Source organism: Mobula birostris, chromosome 26, assembly GCF_030028105.1.
Source record: "Mobula birostris isolate sMobBir1 chromosome 26, sMobBir1.hap1, whole genome shotgun sequence".
Lineage (NCBI taxonomy): Eukaryota > Metazoa > Chordata > Chondrichthyes > Myliobatiformes > Myliobatidae > Mobula > Mobula birostris.
The window spans coordinates 29187066-29209222 of record NC_092395.1 but is presented as its reverse complement, the minus strand read 5'-3'; the positions used below and the strand labels follow the sequence as shown (position 1 = coordinate 29209222).

At 42.2% G+C, this 22157-nt stretch overlaps 2 protein-coding genes across 2 annotated transcripts in view; one reads left to right on the top strand and one right to left on the bottom strand.

The window, feature by feature from the left end:
- LOC140188309 (protein ENL-like) overlaps nt 1-13098 on the top strand; it is a 126902-nt gene extending 113804 nt beyond the window's left edge. Inside the window, exons 10-12 of the mRNA XM_072244428.1 lie at nt 4772-4843; nt 7178-7249; nt 9743-13098. Of these exons, the coding sequence (XP_072100529.1) occupies nt 4772-4843; nt 7178-7249; nt 9743-9871 (273 nt within the window). The 3' untranslated portion in view covers nt 9872-13098. The remainder of the gene's footprint in view (nt 1-4771; nt 4844-7177; nt 7250-9742) is intronic.
- A 1539-nt stretch (nt 13099-14637) lies between these two features.
- Nucleotides 14638-22157, bottom strand: part of acsbg2 (acyl-CoA synthetase bubblegum family member 2) — a 76426-nt gene continuing 68906 nt past the window's right edge. Inside the window, 2 exon segments of the mRNA XM_072244427.1 lie at nt 14638-17376; nt 18377-18623. Of these exon segments, the coding sequence (XP_072100528.1) occupies nt 17258-17376; nt 18377-18623 (366 nt within the window). The 3' untranslated portion in view covers nt 14638-17257.

The window sequence follows — 22157 nt, the reverse complement described above, 5'->3', positions numbered from 1 at the left end:
TCTCTGGCTTTCCACTCAATCTGTGCCTCTTATCTTGTACGCAAGTAAGATCCTCTCTTTAGTACTCTGTTGTATGAAACCTGAGTGAACTTTGGCTTCATAAGTAACTTGAAGGACAATAGAGTACAAAAGTAAGGATCTCATTTTGGATACTACACTTGGGGGAAGGGCTACAAAGGATATTTTCTCAGATAGTTTCAAAGGGTGAGGAACTGCAGTTAAGTGAAGGTGGGAGTGCTTTCTGTAGGGGAGTTCAAGTTTATTGATGTCATTAATGCGCATACACAAGCTGTAAATACTATGAGAACTAGCCTTGTTGGCAGCAGCACAATACATTACATGTTGAGGATGGACAGTACATCAGTTAACGTATATTGTCAATAACTTACAGGTGTATAAAATAAACAGCAAAATAGCTATAACAACACTAGTGTGGGATTGAGAGAGAAAAAAGAAACAGCTAAAGTAGTGTTAAGGCTTTCCAGGAGGATACTGTGGTGCTAGAAAGTTTGTGAACCCTGTAGAATTTTCTGTTTCTGCACAAATGTGACCTAAAATGTGATCAGGTCTTCATGCAAGTCCTAAAATTAGATAAAGAGAACCCAATTAAATAAATAACACAAAAACATTATACTTGTTCTTTTATTTATTGAGAAAAATGATCCAATATTACGTGTATTTGTTGGGAAAAGTACGTAAACCTTTGTTTTCAGTAACTGGTGTGACCCCCACCCCGTACAGCAATAACTTCAACCAAACGTCTCTGGTAACTGTTGATCAGTCCTGCACATCGGCTTGGAGGAGTTTTAGGCCATTCCCCCTTACAAAACTGCTTCAACTCTGGGATGCTGGTGGGCTTCCTTGCATGCACTGCTTGCTTCAGGTCCTTCCACAGCATTTCTAAAGGATTAAGGTCAGGACTTTGACTCAGCCATTCCAAAACATGAATTTTCTTTTTTTTAAACCACTCTGTTGTTGATTTACTCTTGTCTTTTGGATCATCATCTTCTTGCATTATCCAGCTTCTAATAAGCTTCGGGTGATGGACTGCTACTCGGTGACATTCTCCTGTAAAATATCTTGATACAATTTTGAATTCATTGTTCCCTCAGCAATTGCAAGCTGTCCATGCCCTGAGGCAGCAAAGCAGCCCCAAACCATGATGCTCCTTCCATCATGCTTCAGTGCTCTTTTTCCTCCAAACAGAACAAAGTACATTTCTGCCAAAAAGTTCATCTTTTGTTTCATCTGTCCACAGAACATTGTCCCAGAAGTGTTGTAGAACATCAAGTTTTTTGCAAACTTGAGAGGTGCAGCAATGTTTATTTTTGGAGAGCAGTGGTTTCCTCTGTGGTGCCCTCGCATGAACACCATTCTTGCAGTACTTTTCTTATAGTGGGCACATGAACAGAGACTTTATCAAGTCCTGAAGATTTCTGCAGGTCGTTTGCTGTTACCCTCGGGACCTTTACCACCTCCTTCAGCATTGCGCGTTGTGCTCTTGATGTGATCTTTGCTGGATGCCCACTCCTAGGGAGAGTAGCAACAGTGCTGAATTTCCTCCATTTGTAGACAATTTCTTTTACTGTGGACTGATGAATGCTCAGGTCTTCAGAAATGCTTTTGTAACCTTTTCCAGCTTCATGCATCTCTACAATTCTTCTTCCTATGTCCTCTGAAAGTTATTTTGATCGAGGCATGATGCATACAAATAGATCTTTCTTGAGAAGAGCAGGCTCTGTCAGTAACCTGACTTTGTGTGTCATTTTTATAGGACAGGGTACCTCTATAACCCACACCTCCAATCTCATCTGATGGGTTGGAACACCTGACTCCAAATAGCTTTTGTAGAAGGTTAACATACTTTTCCCAACAAATACATGTAATATTGGATCATTTTTCTGAATAAATAAATAAACAGATATCATTTTGTTTGTTATTTATTTAATTGGGTTCTCTTTATCTAGTTTTAGGACGTGTGAAGATCTGATCACATCTTAGATCATACTTATCCAGAAATAGACAAAATTCTACAGGATTCACAAACTTTCTAGCACCACTGTAGGTCGGGAAGGAATTGATGTAAGTTTTCAAAGTCCATGAGTTGTCTTGATAGAATAAATGAGGGGAAGCTTTTCAGAGGCATGATGGTTAAACCAATGAAAGGTGATAGGCAAATAATTGGAGGGTGTAAGGAGAAGCTTCACTTAACAAGCAAATGCGTTTGATCTGGTGTGTGTGTGATGAAAAGATATTTGATAATCGTTTTTATAAGAAAATTGTATAGCAGCTCAAACGGAGGAATTATATTCAGTGATACAGGGAGAGAATTGAAGGACAAGTTTCTCATAAGAACTGACAGAGATTATGGGCAGAATATCCTATGCAGTGATGTTCTGTGATTCTATGGTAGAGTTATCTAAAAATACTTTTAATGTACTTAAGATATATTGAAGAGAATTGCATATTTGTAACTTGCATATTAGCTTTTCCCTCTCACCTTATTCTGCAAGGAGAATATACTTGGTATAACTTCCCTTGAGCAATGCCATCGTACTGTTTATCATGCACACCGTGTTGGAATCTTTCCCGTAAATGTTCCAAATGGAACTTTCAGTGGCCACGCTGCTCATGCACATCCAGTGAGCATGGAGGCTGCCCTCTTGCAACCTACAAAGAGAATTTCAAAGTTCAAAGTAAGTTTATTATCAAAGTGCACGTCAGTCACTATATGCAACCTGGAGATTCATATTCTTGCGGGCATACTCAATAAATCTATGACAGAATAACAACCATAATAGAATCATTGAAAGACCACACCAGCATGGGCAATCAAACAGTGTGCTAAAGTGCGGAAACTGTGCAAATACAAAAAGAAATAATGACAATAAATATTGAGAACCTGAGATGAAAAGTCTTTGAAAGTGAGTCCATAGGTTGTGGGAACATTTCAAAGCTGGGGCAAGTGAAGCTATCTGCTTTTGTTCAAGAACCTGATGGTTGAGAGGTAATGACTGTTCCTGAACCTGGTGGTGTGAGTCCTGAGGCTCCTGTACCACCTTCCTGATGGCAGCAGCGAGGAGAGAGCGTGTCCAGGGTGACGGGGTCCCTGATCATGGATGCTGCTTTCCTGCGACAACGTTTGAAGCTAACATCACCGGTGATCTGTTGTGGACCCATTGCAGCAGGCTTCCCCCTACACAAGCTCACCGTGTGCGTCATTTATCCTGGCAAAGACAAGCTCTAGGACTGAAGGTCCAATCCAATTGTGTTAACTCGTTGACAATTATTTGGAGTGAGTTCTTCCTCTGGGCTGAATTGACTCCCTCTGAGGATTTCTGTTGGCTATATTCCCACAGATTGCCTGATGGAAAGAGGCTAAAGAAATTTGGCATGTCCCCTGTCACCCCAAACCAATTTTTATGGATGCACCATAGAAGGCATCCCATCCCAATGCGTCACAGTTTGATATGGCAACTATGCATATGACTGCAAGAAACCTCAAAGAGTTATAAGCTCGGCACAGCATAACCAGCCTCCCCTCCGTGGACACTGTCTACATTTCTTGCTGCCTCAGTAAAGTAGCCAGCAGAATCAACAGTCCCACTCCACCCTTAATATTCTCTTTTCTCCTCTCTTCGATCCGGAGGAAAATACAAAAGCCTGAAGGTACTTGGCATCAGGCTCAGGGACATCTTCTACCCCGCTGATATAAGACTGATCCCTAATATGAGAAGATGGACTCTTGACATAATCTACCTTGTTATGATCTTGCACCTTATTGATTATCTGCACTGCACTTTCTCTGTAGCTGTTGCACTTTATTCTGTATTCTGTTCCCGTTTTACCGTGGTGCGCCATGTAATAATCTGATCTGTATGATCAGTATGCAATGCCAATTTCTTACTGTACTTCACAACATGTGACAGTAATAAACCAACAGCAGTCAGCAGGCTATGCCTGCTACTGTGGGAGAGGGAAATGACACGGGGGGGGGGGTGCTTATTACAGCAGCAGAGACAGGGTAGGTGGGTGGTAGAACATCAAAAAACACACAGTTGCCTGGAGAAGATATTGAAGTATCTGTGAGTGTGCCCTGAAGCCGTGGAACAGGCAGTCCAGAAGGTGTGGAGGGGCCAGAGAGTGAGGTTAGTCCACCTGCATTGCGGGAACATCCCATTAAAGCCGTTCGCCAGCAACCTGCTCCCAGTGGGTTTTCTGCCTTGAGAAATGCGAAGGTGAATTAAATTGTCCGCAGTTTGCAGCTCTGCAGCCTCGCCATTGCCCAGGTGAAGAGGGGCTGGTACTAAGCAAATGCTTGAGATAATGGAACCCTGATGGGTGGTGGATAATGTAAGAGGCTTGATCTTGGCTAGAGTCTTCTCTGCCCCACTTTTGTTTATCAGGACGACAAATTAGTGGAAATCCCTCCTCTTGGTTCCCTGAACTTCGACTTCCATGCTGGAATGAACCAACGTGAGATCCCAAGCTTATTTCCAACTGAGGAGAGCCAGCAGAGGCCAGACTCATCTCATCAGGCTGTTTAAGAGTATCAGTGTTTGTGAATTAATTGAAATGCTTGATTACACAGTTATCCAAAAGGAAATCAGAAATATTTTTAAACCTTCGAGGCAGTGAGAAGGCAAAATGTGTTTTAAACACTGTGTTTCTGAAGTAAGAGAATGTTGTTTCTCTATACAAACACTGCAAGAAGAGAGACCCATTAAGCTAGTAGTTGATTTCTGAGTAATTGTATTCATCTCTGTTACAGACATCTGGCAGAAAAAGTCCTGAAAACTGTGAAAAACCGGACAAATTATTTAAAAAAGGATTGCAAGACAAGGTAAGCAGCTCTAAATAATTAAAGAACAATTGCAGACAAATACAGGCCAGAACATTGTGACTTTGTATAAAAAATACTCACTTTATGATATTTTTATTCTACTGCATTTGTTTTTGAAGTGTGGTGACAAAGTACCTACTTGCATTTTCTGTTTTTTATAATATTTTATTTTTTTAAAAAATGTTCTTCGGTGTATGGAAAAAAATAACATCCTAATGCGATTTTCAGGAATGAAGCCAGTAGAACAAGAAGACAGAGATCCTTTACAAACTGTTGCTGGAGAGAGTACTCTCTACCATCCCACTTAGATCTGTTGACAAAAGAGTTTAGATTTGTGAGAGGTGATGACAGCCAACAGTCAATGTTCTTAGCACTGGAGAGCAAAGACACAATTACTGCACTTATCTTGACAGAGAAATTAGCAATTATGCACCTCGGGCATCCAGGTGCGATCACAGTTGTCTTCATTATGGAACATGTCATGGTTAATCCGTTGTTTGAAAAAAAAATAACAGACAATTATTGGCTTGGAAGATGATAGTTAAACTCAGCACATCAAGCTAACAGACAGGAACACAATTGGCTAGAAGCTGATGTGCTCTTTGGCTTGAATGTTTTTCTCCTGGGTCACTGCCTCCTCGTATAAGGACATTGCATATAAGGAAGTTGCAGATTAGAATGGCTAAAAGGTTGAAGCCATCTAGACACTGAGAAGAATTCTGAAATTGGAACTTGCCCTTACTAGTAAGGTCCTACAATAAAGTTGTGGTTATATTTATTTTGTCATCCTCATGTCAGCAAAGTCTTCATTTAAAGGATTGAGTCTTACCAGATGTCATTAGTCCAATGACTCTGGCCTCAATACTTCCTTGCGGAATTGCATCCTCAATTTCCTCACTTGCTGACCCCAGTCAGTTTGGATGCAAAAACATCTTTTCCACAGTTTCCACTGTGCTTAGCCCCCTGCTCAACTCGCATTGCGCTTATGACTGTGAGGCAGGGCACAGCTCCAATGCCATGTTCAAGTTTGCTGATAACGTCTCTGTCGTTGGCTGAATCAAAGGTGGTGACATATCAGTATATAGGAGGGAGATCTGGCTGAGTGGTTTCATAACAACCATCGCTCACTCAATGTCAGCAAGACCAAGGAGATGATTATTGAATTCGGGAGGAGGAAAATGGAGGTCCACGAGCCAGTCCTCATCGGGGGGAATCAGAGATGGAGAGGGTCAGCACCTTTAAATTCCTCAGTGTTAGCATTTCAGAGGATCTGTCCTGGGCCCAGCGCATGGATGCCATTATGAAGAAAGCACAGCAGCACCTCAACTTCCTTAGAAGTTTGCAAAGATTTGGCATGTCGTCTCAAACTTTGACAAACTCCTATCGGTGTATGGTGGAGAGTGTATTGACTGGTTGCATTACAGCCTGGTGCGGAAGCACCACTGCCTGTGAATGAAAAATCCTCCAAACGTAGTGGATATGGCCCAGTCAATCACGGGTAAAGCCCTACCCACCATTGAGGACAGCTGCATGGAGTGTTGTTGCAGGAAAGCAGCGTCCATAATCAGAGACACCTACCGCCTTGGCCACGCTGTCATCTCGCTGTTGCCATTTGGAAGAAGGTACAGGAGCCTCAGGACCCAAACCACCAGATTCAGGAACGGTTATTACCCCTCAACCATTAGGCTCTTGAGCCAGAGGGTGTAACTTCACTCAGTTTCACTTGCCCCATCATTGAAACATTCCCACAATCAATGGACTCTCTCGCAAGGACTCTTCATTTCATGCTCTCAAGACTTAACCTTTCTTTATTTATTATCCTTTTTTTTTCCTTTTGTATTGCACGGTTTGTTGTCTTTTGCACATTATTTGTCCATCTTGTTGGGTGCGGTCTTTCATTGATTCTGTTGTTTCTTGGATTTACTGTGTATGCCTGCAAGAAAATGAATCTCAGGGTTGTACAGTATATGGTGACATATATGTACTTTAAGTGTGGGCCTTGCACTGTCTGTTCTGGCCCCTGCTGTAGAACCTGTAACCCATGGGTGTAGTTGTGAGCTGCTCCTTGCTGTCCGTCATCCACAGCTTTCTCATCAAATCAGCTGCACACCCTCAGGCATTCTTGTCAGATATCACTTCACACTGCTAAGTCTGCCTTGGGCTAAAGTCCCTGTAATGCTAATCCCAGTATTGTGCTGAGGTGTGATGGAACCCTGTTTTTTTTTGTCAGCTTTAGGGCATAAACCTTTCTGCGTCCGAGCAGAAGGAGAGGGTTGAGTCCCTGCAGTTTGGTGCAAGGATTAATACTCTTAATATTAATTTTAATTTCTGCAGTCGTACACAGAGGAACTGGTGGAACTTCACCGCAGGTTGATGGCACTACGAGAACGCAACGTGTTGCAGCAGGTAAACTTTGTTTTTATTGATGGTACTGCTCATCTAAAGTATCTGGACTAGAAACTGAATTTCACCTTTATTCGAGTTGAAAGATTCAGGATTGTTTAATGTCATTTGTAAAGGAGAACGAACTAATTATTGCTCTAGATCTGACACAGTACAAAAAAAAGCACAATAAGACAAAGAAGGCAATAATAATCTGGTGGCCTTGTATCCAGCTCTATTTTTAAAAATCATAAACAAGAGAAAATCTGCAGATGCTGGCTTTCCAAAGCAGCTCACACAAAATGCTGGAGGAACTCAGCAGGTCAGGCAGCGTCTACGGGAAAGAGTAAACAGTTGACGTTTTGGGCCGAGACTGTTCTTCAGGACAAGAGAGGAAGGGGAGAAGTCAGAGTAAGAAGGTGGGGGGAGGTGGAAGCAAGATGGCAGGTGTTGGGTGAAACGGTGAGAGGGGGAGGGGTGAAGTCAAGAGCTGGGAAGTCGGTTGGTGAAAAAGATAAAGGACTGGAGAAGGGGGAATCTGACAGAAGGCCATGGAAGAAAGGGAAGGGGGAGGAGCACCAGAGGGAGGTGATGGGCAGGTAAGGAGATAAGGTGAGAGACGGAAGCAGGAATGGGGAATGGTGAAGGAGGGGGAGGGGAAGTTCGAGAAATCAATGTTCATGCCATCAGGTTGGTGGCTGCCCAGATGTAATACAAGATGTTGCTCCTCCAATCTGACTGTGGCCTCATTGCGACAGTAGAGGAGGCCGTGGACTGACATATGGGAATGGGAAGTGGAATTAAAAGAGATGGCCGTTGGAGATCCCACTTCTGGCAGACGGAGTGTAGGTGCTCGGTGAAGCGGTCTCCCAATCTACGTCGGGTCTCACTGATATACAGGAAGCCACACCAGGAGCACCGAACACAGTAGGTGACCCCAACAGATTCACAGGTGAAGTGTTACCTCACCTGGAAGGACTGTTTGGGGCCCTGAATGGTAGTGAGGGAGGTAGTGTAGGGGCAGGTGTTGCACTTGTTCTGCTCGCAAGAATAAGTTTCTGGAGGGAGATTACTGGGGAGGGGCGGATGCACAAGGGAGTTGCGTAGGGAGCGATCCCTGCAGAAAGTGGGGGGAAGGGGGAGGGAAAGGTGTAATTGGTGGTGGGATCCTGTTGGAGGTGGCAGAGGCTGGTGGGGTGGTAAATGAGGACGAGGAGCCCCATCCCTGGTGTGGCAGTGGGAGGATGGGGTGAGGGCAGACCTGAGTGAAATGGAAGAGATGTGGATGAGGGCAATGTTGATAGTGGAGGAAGAGAAGCCCCTTTCTTTGAAAAAGGAGAACATCTCATTAGTCCTGGAATGAAAAACCTCATCCTCTGAGCAGATGCGGCAGAGATGGAGGAACTGAGAAAGGGGGATGGCATTTTTTTTAACAAGTGACAGGGTGAGAAGAGGTCGCTCCAGGTAACTGTGAGAATCAGTGGGTTTATAGAAGATATCAGAAGGTAATCAATTGTATTAAATGTATATCTTATTTGCATAAGAAGTTTATTAACTTATGGTGGATTGGAAGTTGTTCTAGAGCAGGGGTTTCCAACCTCGAGTCCACGAACTTTTGCTTAATGGCATTGGTCTATCGCATAAAAAAGGTTGGGAAACTCTGGGGGATAATTTATGGAAATTAATTCAAATCTTATGCAATCTGTGCTTGAAAACTGTTAATAATACTGGAATGTTACTTTCAGTTTCCATATTAAACCAGTATTAGTAGTTTGGTTGGTATTCGTCTGTCCCAGAGGACAGTGGGTGATGCTGATCATTATCACAAGCCTGGGCAGAAGGTATGGAGATCCTGAGATGCCCAGTTGTTGAGATTCCCCTCTCGGCCTCACCAGTGTAGTCCAAAGGAAAGCTTATGAAGCAATATGTTTGGCACCAGCTTGGCTGCAGGAGCTGCCGGAAGGATGTTCAATGACGTCCCACCACCTTAGGGGCTCCACTCCGGATTTGCTGTCTGGGTTTACTCCCGTAGCCTTCGTCTCTCCCGAGGCTGCCCACGAGGCATTGGGGCTGGGGATCTGGTTCATGAGCACCAGAGTGTGTACACACATACTGGTGGGCCTGTGCGCAGGGGCCAGACCTCCCCCCGTCCTCTGTAGTTCAGCCTGAGCCCGAAAGTTCAATTTCTATGTGTTGCCACCAAGGAGGCGCTACGTGAGGCTTGCTGTTGGAGAGTCTATGTACTGGCAGTGAGAGACTTGCACAGTCAGCTCTCCTTTTCACAAGGCTGCTAGCCAGCAGTGGAAGCTGAAAGCGAGATCGACAAGCACTACCAACTACACTACCTCACTAGGACCATCTTAACAACAAGTCAATACACGTTTCTAAAAGCGTTTTTGCCATTGTTATTGTTTCAACTGCTTAGCGCCTCCTATGATGTTTGCAGTGCTGACTAGTATAGAAATTTTAACTTTAATTTCTTATCCAAGTTTTACACCGTCTTTATTTTCTCCGCAGATTGTAAACCTTATTGAAGAAACAGGACATTTCAATGTTACAAACACAACTTTTGATTTTGACCTTTTCTCATTGGATGAAAGCACCGTCCGCAAGCTGCAGAGTTACTTGGGGGCACCGGCAACATGACATGGGCTTTCAGAGCAGACTGTAGTACATTGAAATATCAATTAAGACATTGGACTGCAATCCCTCTATGATGGAAAGCACAGCCTCTGAGATGAGAAATGGCACTCATACCGGATATTGAACACTTACCATCTCAAACCTGTGGAGATCAACTTAAAATCTTCACTGCATGGGATTAGGAAAGTCATTGTCAAAGCTTAAAATTTATTGCCATTTATCAGTTCCCAGAAACATAACCATTCTACTAGGTCAGAGGCAGAGTGAATGGAAGGCCAGATTTTTCTCTTCCACGAAATGTTTACCTTTTCAAACTATCAGAAGAACACAGAAATGTTTTTTTTTAAAGGATCATCCAAATGGACACTTGTTTTAGTCTAGTAAACTTGTGTGAAATTTTACCTGAAGACTTATAGAAGTAATGTATATATCTGGAAAAGAACAAATGATCTTGCATCTCTGATGTGAACCGGAGAATTCTGTGGTTTCTAATAAAACGCCAAACAGTTTTACTGTGGAAATAAAACTCCATGAAACGCCCAGCAGATTGCCGAACTCAGTGTGGTCTCAGGTCTCCGAACACCATACCACTGCATTGTATATTGTCTAAAGAATATATATTTTTGAACCCTTTGAGTATTGACTATCCTTTCCCACTTTCAAAACACGCAGTTTTTTAAATCTGTTAATTTTGTACAAATCATTCACCCGATGTGTCTTTTATTCACTATTGTAAGAGGAAAACAAAAAGTGATTGTTTTCATAAAAGGACGTTCAAACTGCCATCTGTAAAAGTGATCCCCTTGGCTTCAGCTAAACCATTAGTTTTCTCTGCAGTCCCCTGTCACATTCCCTTTGCTATCGCTTTTTTGTCTGGTCAACAACAGCCTTTTACAATTCATTTTCAGTATTGCTGAACTTTCCATTAAAGAACAAATAAATATGAATTCTGATCTCTGCTGGCCATCCAAACCCATGCATATCTACTGGGGTATTTAATCCCACTTAACTTTACAATTTATTAGACGTTAATCTCGGACTATAGTAATCCAATTTTATATCCTCATTTTTAAATGTGTTTCCTTGGTAAGAGTCCAGTCCATTAACAACCTCCATGTGCAAGGATGGTTGTGCAAATTGTGACCAGATCTTTGTCAGGCCAGAATATGTCATTTTAAAACAGCAAGCTGAATTCACCTCTAGTTCCTGTGATTAAGTTGTCTTTTTGAAATGGAGGCATTGGGTGGATTAATGGCCTTGTTAATCCTACTGTAGTTGTTTATCGTCGTGGCATACATGGACAGTACAGTGACACATTAGGTCAACACTATTGTCTTGCAATTCCAGTAACCTGGATTCAATCCTGGCCTCTGGTGCTCGCTGTGTTCTTCCTGCCACTTTCTGGGTTTCCTCTCGCATCCCAGAGATGTTAATTGGCTGTGTAAATTGCCCCAAGTGCAGAAGGAGAATCAGAGCAGAGCTGGTGGCCGTTTGAGAGCGAATAGGTGAGAGGTAACAAGTGGGGCAACGTGGCAGAAGAGAATCTCAAAGGGCTCCGATGGACCAAATGGTCTGCTTCCATGTTGTAAGAAAATGTGACTGAATCCTTTTGCACATATGTTAGCAAAGAACGCGATGAGCCATTAGGAGGTTAGAGCCATGATTGTGGTAATTAAACTCTGTTTCATAGAGGATGGTGGAGAGGTTTGGTGAAGTTTTGGAGTGTCAGACTTTAGTGGCCAATGGAGGAATAAGTAAGTATAAGAATGTGCAAGAGGCTAAAGTTGGAGAAGCCCAGTTGTGTTGGTAAGTTGCAGGACTGGAGGTCAGGGATAGTATGAGATCTGAGAGGGATTTGAACAAAAGATGATGCGAGTTTTAAAAGTTATGTGTTGCTTATCTGGGGATGTTCATTAACAAGGCAAGAGCAGAAATCACAGCTTGTTGGATGGACTCCATTTTTCAGACGAAGGAAAATGGAAAGCTGGCTTGGAGTATGGTGCACTGGTCAACTCTGAATATAACCAATCGTGGTTGCGGCTGTTGTCAGTAGACAAAACGTAAAGCCAGAATCAGTGTTATGGAGATCGAGAGTACATGTGTGGTGATGGTAGAAAGATGTTAGACCACAAGACGAAAGAACATTTGACCATTTGGCCCATTGAGCCTGCTCCCCCATTTGATCATGGGTGATCTATTATCCTTCTCAATCCAGTTTCCCTGCCTTCATCCTGTAACCTTTGACGCCCTTACTAATCAAGAACCTGTCAACCTTTAGTATGTTAGGACAGCATAGTGGTTATCATAATGCTTTTGTAGTACCAGCGACCCAGGTTCAATTCCCGCCCTTGCCTGTAGGGAGTTTGTACGTTCTCCTCGTGACCGTGGTGGGTTTCCCCCGGGTGCTCTGGTTTCCTCCCACAGTTCAAAGCCCTACCAGTTGGTAGGTTAATTGGTCATTGTAAGTAGTCCTATGATTTGGCTAGAATTAAACTGGAGGATTGCTGGGTAGCATGGCACAAAATATAAAAATAAGTTAAATATACCCTTTAGGCAGCATCAGCAAATGGTGGGGGGGGGTGCATGGGAGGGATGGTTGGAGGAGGAACTGTAGATCAGGAAGAGAGGGAGAGCAGCTGGAGGATTCAATGTCCATGTTATTGGGTTGTAACACCTCTGAGGAGTATGAGGTATAGTGCCCCCCCACGTGCATTCATCCTCAGCAGGGAATTGAGGAAGCCAAGGACAAGATGGGTTATTGTGGGAAAGGGGCGGGGAGTTAAATTGGCAACTGGGAACTCTTATAGAGAAGTATTCCCCAGCCTGAGCCCAATCCTAACGGAAAGTTCGGCTCAGCTAAATACATTACCAATGGAAGTGGATACCCCAAGGCAGAAAATTTGTAGCAGTTCAGATGGCTTTGATCTTTCCCATGTTTGATATAGGAGGCATATGGAAACTAGAGAGATAGGAGCCCAAGGCCAAATTATAACGTCTGAGTGAGGTTGCAGAACTCTGTGACTGCCACTGGATGCATAGGTGTTAAACCAGGGGGAGAGCTGAGGGCAGCGGGGCGATGTGGGTACGAACAGAGGGCACTGTAGACAGGTGCAGGAGGGGTAGGCAGAATAGATTCTCACTCAGATGGGATTCTGGTGCATGTTAGTGAAAAGTTAGTCTGCAGAAAAGATGCATGTGACATCAGATGCTGGTTTGAGGGGAGGGGGCAAGGAAAAGGGGAGGGAGGGAATCACAGGCTCCATGAGAAAGGTAAATTTTTCCACTTACAGATGGGTCTTCCAGTTCGGATTTACAGGATGTTGTCCTGGGAGGGATGAAGGATAGATTGTCAGTTTAACGTGGTCTGGTTTCCACGTGAGTGAAACTCAAGATTGGAGAATCGGTGTGACTCACAATAGGAAGAGCTGTTCAAATTATACAACTGGTGCAATTTGATCAAAGTCTGCCCAGGTTTATGGAGTCGTTGAGAGGCACAGCAGGGAAATAGGCCATTCAGTCCATTGAGTCTGTTCTTGCCATTAACCATGTAATTTTCTCCTCTGCACTTTCCTATCATCTCTCCTAGATTCTACCACTTCCCTGCACACGAGGGGCAATTTACAGCAGTCAATTCACCTCTTATTCGGCACATTTGTGGGACACAGCAAGAAACTGGAGCACCTGGAAGAATCAGGCAGCCACAGCGAGCACCTGAGGTCAGGTTTGAACCCGGCCCTGTGCCACGGCGTGCCCCATGGTCCTGTGGAGAGAAAACAGCACCATAAAATCTAATTTTTAAAAAAGCTGTAGATCAATGTACAAGGGGTGATTGATAAGTTCGTGGCCTAAGGTAGAAGGAAATGAGTTATACAGCTCTCGTTACATGCACATGCAGGTCAACTCTTCGAGTGATGATGCAGAAAGTTTGAAATTACTAACTCATCAGGGATGATTGATAAGTTTGTGGCCTAAGGTAGAAGATGAGTTAAGTTCAAACTTTCTGCATAATCACTCGAGTTAAACTGCATGTGCATGTAACGAGAGCTGTATAACTCATGCACGAACTTATCAATCACCCATGCTGTGGACTCTTTCTGGAAGTCCAAGATCCGTATGCTCCATGACCACTGGACTAAGTGTGTAAGTGTAGGAGGGGACTATGTTGAAAAATAAATGTGCTAGCTTTTCTAAAATTGACTCCTTCTACCTTAGGCCACAAACTTATCAATCACCCCATGTATTTCACTGAGCTGATCAAATTTTCTCCAGCCAATTAGAGGGCGTAGCTGTCTCGGTATAGACAGCGATGGAGATTGAAGTCACTGGCCCAGTTCAAAAGTGGATTTAAACAACACTCCTCACATGGCATGAGCTAACATCCAAAGAACATTTGGTTTTTATGTTAAAAAGGGTTTTATGTTAAAGTGGACACTGTATATGTTTCTTTATAGTTTCTACTTAATCAGAATCTATTTATATTTAGTAGTATTTATAATTGAATACAAAAGCTTTAACTAGAAAAGCATATGGGGAGGTACTTCTAACATTATGTCACAAAGAACATAGCATGTTGGGAATGAAGATGCTTTGAAAGATTTCTTAGTACTTTCTTATACCTGTACTTTCAATGTGATTGACACAGGCAGTTTTGTTCTGCCTTAAAAAGGCTTTATGGTAGCAAATATATTGTGTTTAAATTCTCCTCCAGACTAAGATAAAATCCACATTGAAAACACTGTCTGCTGCAACATGACCTCCTGGAAAGCCACTGACTTCACAACTTTATTTGCAACACATTCCATCATGGTGCCATGAAATACACGAATGTTTGAATTGTATTGTACAAGTTCATGCAAAATTTACAGTCTGCTGTAGCAATAATTTACCTAATACAATACCCATATTTACACTGAATACAGTCTAGATGGAGTTAATATTCATGAAAAATAACTAATTAGACTTCAAACAACATTCGTTCACATGAAGTGACATATTAAAAAAAGTTAACCTGTTAGCCAAAATATCTGGAGTTAACTGTAAAGTGGCAAAGTACTCACTGGACAAAGCTTAGCGTTGGATTTCTAAGAGTTCAGTTTGAAAACTGGCTTAATGCATTCAATCAGATGTTACATTTATACAGACACGCACAGAGGACGAAAACAAACGACCTTTGTATTACTTTCCTGTCAGAGGCAAACTGGGTGGAAAGCGGGCATTGCACAACTCAGTAGGAAATTGTGTAAACTATGCATTCTGAGATCACAGCCTGTCATTTTAAGTGGTACATTTTTGTGAATTAACCAAGTTGCTGCCTAAGTTTTATTAAATCAGTCAAATGTAAACAGCCAAATGGGTCTTGTTTCCTGGTTAATACCTCTACCCTTCAATCTTAAAAACTAAGAACTGGCACATGCCATCATTTGTAAAGAGTGTTGTGATTAAAAACGTGATGATAGACACTGAAAATTTGATTCCCAACACCCCTCACTGATGTTTTGGTAGAAATTATAAAAGGTCATTCCCCCCCTCCCCCCACCGGCCCAATACACTCAGTGTTGTTCAATTACAACTGAGCTTCATCTCATCTCCAACGATTCTGTTGGTCTTTCCCATCCTCAGTCCGATCCTGTTTTAAATGGATTTATAGGGCTTGCCTCAACAGACACCAATGGTAAACATTTACATATTATGTTGTCAAAAATTAAACAAGCAGTCAGAAAATTGCAAGGATCCAAAGTATAGAGCTGTCTAAAGGGGACATTTGAGACACCTGGTATCTTAAGATAAAACAGCCTCGTGATAAAAAAAAATACTGGAGTCCCATTCCCCGTACCCTCTCAGGATCCCATTGCTTCAGCCGCATGTTAACCACACAAGCACGTGAAGCCTGATTTTCAAAGCTTCAGCAGCAAATAAACTCAACGCATTTATTACAGAAAGGCTTCACAATGCATCATCTAGTAAGCAGTCAATCCAGGAAGTGCAAGCAAAGCAGGCCATTGGTGTGGAGGCAAAAGTAGTTTGTTAAGGGCTGTGCAAATACAGACGCCTGGGACAACTACAGCGACAAGCAGTGATCACATGCCATGCTGCTACACCTATGCTACCTAGCTAGGAACTTATTTCACAAATGAGGTGTTGGACTAGAGTCTGAGAGATGCACAATAGTGACAAGTTATTTCATTCCACACACAGGGGAATAAACAGGCACTTTAAAAAAGGCTATAAGCCCAGAACCGCTTCCCAGGCGTCTGGTATGGAGGCACATTAAATTGAGCACAAGAAGAGCAAGTCACAATTGAAACTTAAAAGTTACTACCACAGGAACGCTGACAGGAACTGGGGGGGGTGGGGGGGGTGAGAAGAGACTGCACCAGCTGCTTACAAAATGCAACTTTAGTCAATTATGCAGAGAGTTGCAAGTTGTGGGATTCTGTGGGGCACAGAGAAACCAATGTTTCTTTTAACTGCAGGAAATACCTGATAAAGGAAATGGAGATAATGGAGCAAAAGTACTGGAATGAATGTAAACATACCATTCTAATCTGTCAATTATGCTGATGCATTGTGAGGGTACAAGGCAAGATGATTCTGCAGTATTTAAAGCATTGCCATGTTATATGGCTTCTCACGTATAAAAATGAATCATTTGATTTTCTATTTCATTTCTCCAATAGGGCTGTACAGCATTTCTACAAAATGCACACCTAAAACACAAAAATATATTTCATGGCAACTTCATGAAAAATAAATAGCCAAAACAAAGACATAGTTTATGACAAGCTTAAATAATTCTTTTTCGGCTGTACAAAAACAACTGGAATAATACTCTTTACAGACATGTGGCTATCAAAAGTAAAATGGTATAGCATTTCTTTGGAGACTGTAATCGTGTATAACAGAATATCAACCTTCCAATATGGATTTTGTAAACAACATCTTCTGTATCCCAAAACACATCACTATCAACAGAATGTTTGCTGCCTACCTTTCAAACTTACTACATTTTAAGACAAAAGCAGTTCAACTTCTTCCAGTGAAGCCAAATGTCAAAATTTTTCTCACATGTACTTGTACATTTAAATATAACAGAACTTTTCAAGCCAGTAATGTTTGCAGTGCTGAGACAAGGGTTGTGCCAAAGCTATAAATACACAAACTCATGGTCTCTGTACAACTTGAACAACCCTGAATCCCTGGCAAGTACAAATGCAATACAATTAGTTTCCCCATTGTAACATTAATGAAGTATGAAAATGATTTCGCTATTTCCTTCAAATAAAACGGACCTTACAAGTAAATGTAAAACGTAAACACAATTGCAATAATTAAAAATATAAAAGAGTGCACAATTCCAGCTGGTGTTTCACTCTGTGGTAACTGTTGATTCTATTTCCCTGGAAGTGGATTATCTGGAGTGACTGGTGTTATTGCATCCTTATAGAAATCATCAATTTGCTCATTGTACATCTTCAGGACCACAGGTCGTTTCAGTTTCATTGTTGGACCTACGAGTGAAAAAGAACAAGAAGCCAGAAGCAAAGTTACCAAAAGGTGGCAGATAGAAAACGGGCTATTAAAGCCTCAATTTTAATTATCTTCTTCAGTCTTCCTCCTACTACATAAATGACTGTCATTGCAATCTTCAGAAGGGGAAATAAGTACATCCACTGTAGGAAGTGCACACTCAGACATATAGAATCTATTGACAGAGTTAGTTACTAATTCAAGTCAATGTTCTGTCATTAACAGCCCATCGATCTGATATACTTCCCTCTCCACATATGCTGCCTGATCTGCTAAGTATTGCCGGTATTTGTCTTATTTCAGATTCCCAGCAATCGCAGGGTTTTGCATTTGGATTTTAAAAACTTGGTAAGACAAGGAGGTCTGCAAATGCTGGAATTCCAGAGAGTCACACACAAGATGCTGTTGGAACTCAGCAGGTCAGGCAGCATCTAAACTTGCTTCGGCTCGCCTCTTCAATAGGTTTCCACAGGCACAGAGAAATGCAAGCAATACACATCCCAAGATTGTTTTTCTTCACAAGCATCCACCAAAACAGAGGAATGCCCCAAAGCATGAATGACGGTTAAACATTAGAACCCAAAGCACCCCCCCAGCTCCCCCCTCCCACACACAAGCAGCAGCAGGCAATAAACCACCCCCCCCCCATCTTCACCAGCAAAATAGCATTGGCACCCCCACCGAGCACTCAGGCGTGCAGCAAAGCATCAATAAAGACACAGACTAGCAGTATCCCAAAGGCTACTCATTCACCCAGTAATTCGACACGCCACAGGCTCTCTCTCTCTCCCTAATAAGGGAAAACGAGCTGTCCCTGGAGGACAGAAAACTTTGTGTACGTAACCTCACAAGGAAGAGGCACATATTGCTCCAAGTCAAAGCTACCAGGCTGCCCACTACGTCACCTAATATGGTTCGAGTAGAATAGTTTTGAGATGGTAATATGACACTGTTACTTATAGCGAGAGATTTGTCCCTTACCTAATTCTCCACCTGGAATGGAGAAGTCCTTCTCCAAGATGCACCATTTCTGAATTCGTTGGGCATTAGATAAGGCCTTTTCATTCACACGATTGATGCCTTCCTGAATGGCAGCAAACACAGCTGCGTCTTTGCTGGAGTAGATTTCTGACACTTTGGTGGCTTTGCAACCTATCGTCTGGCAATACTGGATCGCCTCTTCTGTCAGGTCATCCTGTGGCTCTCCTGTATCGCTGTTTATATTGCACTGAAATGAAAAACACGCAGTGTTACTCTGGTGTGCAAACGCAGTTCTAAAAACTAGCCTCATTTAATTCATTGGTGGTATTAAAGTTAGAACTTAATCCCATTAGTTATTCAAATTTACAAGCAATTATCTTAGCGCAGGGAAAGAAATTACATCATGATAAAGGACTAAATTGTGTTCTCTACCAGCACCATTAAACTTAAGCAACACACATCAAAGTTGCTGGTGAACGCAGCAGGCCAGGCAGCATCTCTAGGAAGAGGTACAGTCGACATTTCAGGCCGAGACCCTTCGTCAGGACTAACTAAAGGAAGACTAGTTAGTTAGTCAGTTAGTCCTGACGAAGGGTCTCGGCCTGAAACGTCGACTGTACCTCTTCCTAGAGATGCTGCCTGGCCTGCTGCGTTCACCAGCAACTTTGATGTGTGTTGCTTGAAATTCCAGCATCTGCAGATTTCCTCGTGTTTGCACCATTAAACTTATCCCAGGCAATGACAATCTACACATTCTTTTCTTTTAGTGCTAAGAAGGTCATTAAGATTAATTATCACACTTGATGCAATAATGTATAACATCTTAAGTATTTATTTTAAACCCATATTGATTCATAAATATGCAATGCATTCATCAGTTCACTTGCTTCTAATAATTACATTGATGAAACCTCCAACATGCATTTCACCGCGGAACAGAGGGCAAGTGCTAACAGCACTTGAACCCATGTATGTGCAAGCTTAAATATAGTTGTCAGCTTCATGCAACACAAGAAACAATTATAGTTTTGCTATCATTACAAATGTGAATCCTATGTGAAACATACTAGTCTCCCAGGGCAAGAAATTATTGAAGAGCAAGCTCCTTTTGAAGTATTTTGATATTGCATTATCAACAAAGTAATTTAAAAAGTGCAAGTTTTTGGGTCAGTTCATTTGATCCAACCACTCGCTCAATAATGAAGCACCTTCGCACATTTCTCAAGAAGACTGGAAGACTTGCACTTGAATCAGAATTAGAATCAGGTTCGTTGCCACTGACACAAGTTGTAAAGTTTGCTGTTTCGTGGTAGGAGTAGAGTGCATGCATGACAAAGTACTATCAATTACAATGAAAATAAATAAGGCGTAGTGTTTATGGGTCATCGACCAATCAGAAACATGATAACAGAGAGGAAGAACCTGTTCCTAAAATGTTGAGTGTGGGTCTTCACTCTTATACACTCTTACCGTCAAATTTCTTCCCAAAAGTTTGTAATTCCCTTTAAAACTTGTTCTAATTGTTAAAAATATTCTCGGAAACAGAATTTGCACTTTTGCATTCTAAAACAACTAATGCTCTATTTATTAAAAATTAACTTTCCGGATCTTGGTAGATTTTGTTTGCTGGACTGCATGAACCACAACTACATGTGGTCATCAAAACACAACTTACAGGAAACATTCAGTTCTCTTTTAAGAAGTTAGTACAATTATTGCAGTATGTCCAATATTCCTCAGACAATGAGGATACTCCTGCATGGTAGGCATGTTTAGTTTTTATTATCTTTCCTGGGTCAATGAATCAACTAGTTGAGAAAACAGGGAAAACTTCTTTTGCAGATACTCTAGAATCTAGGACTCATCTGGTCCTTAGTGATTAGTGGGACATCTAGATCTAGTGAAGGCTCTACAGTCCATTAGGTTAGTGCCAAAAACTAAGACTAGGCTTTCTCAGGTTAGATCTTCTTTGAGTTGATGTGGCAAAGTACACCTTCACTGGAGCAACACTCGAGTCCAGAGAGGCAAGGTCAGGAGGGGGAACAGAGGTTATTCTGGACTGGGTTTTGAGCAATGAGGAAGGGTTAATTAGCAATCTTGTCGTGAGAGGCCCCTTGGGTAAGAGTGACCATAATATGGTGGAATTCTTCATTAAGATGGAGGGTGACAGAGTTAATTCAGAAACAAAGGTTCTGAACTTAAAGAGGGATAACTTTGAAGGTATGGGACGTGAATTAGCTAAGATAGACTGGCAAATGACACTTAAAGGATTGACGGTGGATATGCAATGGCAAGCATTTAAAGGTTGCATGGATGAACTACAACAATTGTTCATCCCAGTTCGGCAAAAGAATAAATCAAGGAAGGTAGTGCACCCGTGGCTGACAAAAGAAATTAGGGATAGTATCAATTCCAAAGAAGAAGCATACAAATTAGCCAGAGAAAGTGGCTCACCTGAGGACTGGGAGAAATTCAGAGTTCAGCAGAGGAGGACAAAGGGCTTAATTAGGAAGGGGAAAAAAGATTATGAGAGAAAACTGGCAGGGAACATAAAAACGGACTGTAAAAGCTTTTATAGATATGTAAAAAGGAAAAGACTGGTAAAGACAAATGTAGGTCCCCTGCAGACAGAAACAGGTGAATTGATTATGGGGAGCAAGGACATGGCAGACCAATTGAATAATTACTTTGGTTCTGTCTTCACTAAGGAGGACATAAATAATCTTCCAGAAATAGTATGGGACAGAGGGTCTAGTGAGATGGAGGAACTGAGGGAAATACATGTTAGTAGGGAAGTGGTGTTAGGTAAATTGAAGGGATTGAAGGCAGATAAATCCCCAGGGCCAGATGGTCTGCATCCTAGAGTGCTTAAGGAAGTAGCCCAAGAAATAGTGGATGCATTAGTGATAATTTTTCAAAACTCGTTAGATTCTGGACTAGTTCCTGAGGATTGGAGGGTGGCTAATGTAACTCCACTTTTTAAAAAAGGAGGGAGAGAGAAACCGGGGAATTATAGACCGGTTAGCCTAACGTCGGTGGTGGGGAAACTGCTGGAGTCAGTTATCAAGGATGTGATAACAGCACATTTGGAAAGCGGTGAAATGATCGGACAAAGTCAACATGGATTTGTGAAAGGAAAATCATGTCTGACGAATCTCATAGAATTTTTTGAGGATGTAACTAGTAGAGTGGATAGGGGAGAACCAGTGGATGTGGTATATTTGGATTTTCAAAAGGCTTTTGACAAGGTCCCACACAGGAGGTTAGTGTGCAAACTTAAAGCACACGGTATTGGGGGTAAGGTATTGGTGTAGGTGGAGAATTGGTTAGCAGACAGGAAGCAAAGAGTGGGAATAAACGGGACCTTTTCAGAATGGCAGGCGGTGACTAGTGGGGTACCGCAAGGCTCAGTGCTGGGACCCCAGTTGTTTACAATATATATTAATGACTTGGATGAGGGAATTAAATGCAGCATCTCCAAGTTTGCGGATGACACGAAGCTGGGTGGCAGTGTTAGCTGTGAGGAGGATGCTAAGAGGATGCAGGGCGACTTGGATAGGTTGGGTGAGTGGACAAATTCATGGCAGATGCAATTTAATGTGGATAAATGTGAAGTTGTCCACTTTGGTGGCAAAAATAGGAAAACAGATTATTATCTGAATGGTGGCCAATTAGGAAAAGGGGAGGTGCAACGAGACCTGGGTGTCATTATACACCAGTCATTGAAAGTGGGCATGCAGGTACAGCAGGCGGTGAAAAAGGCGAATGGTATGCTGGCATT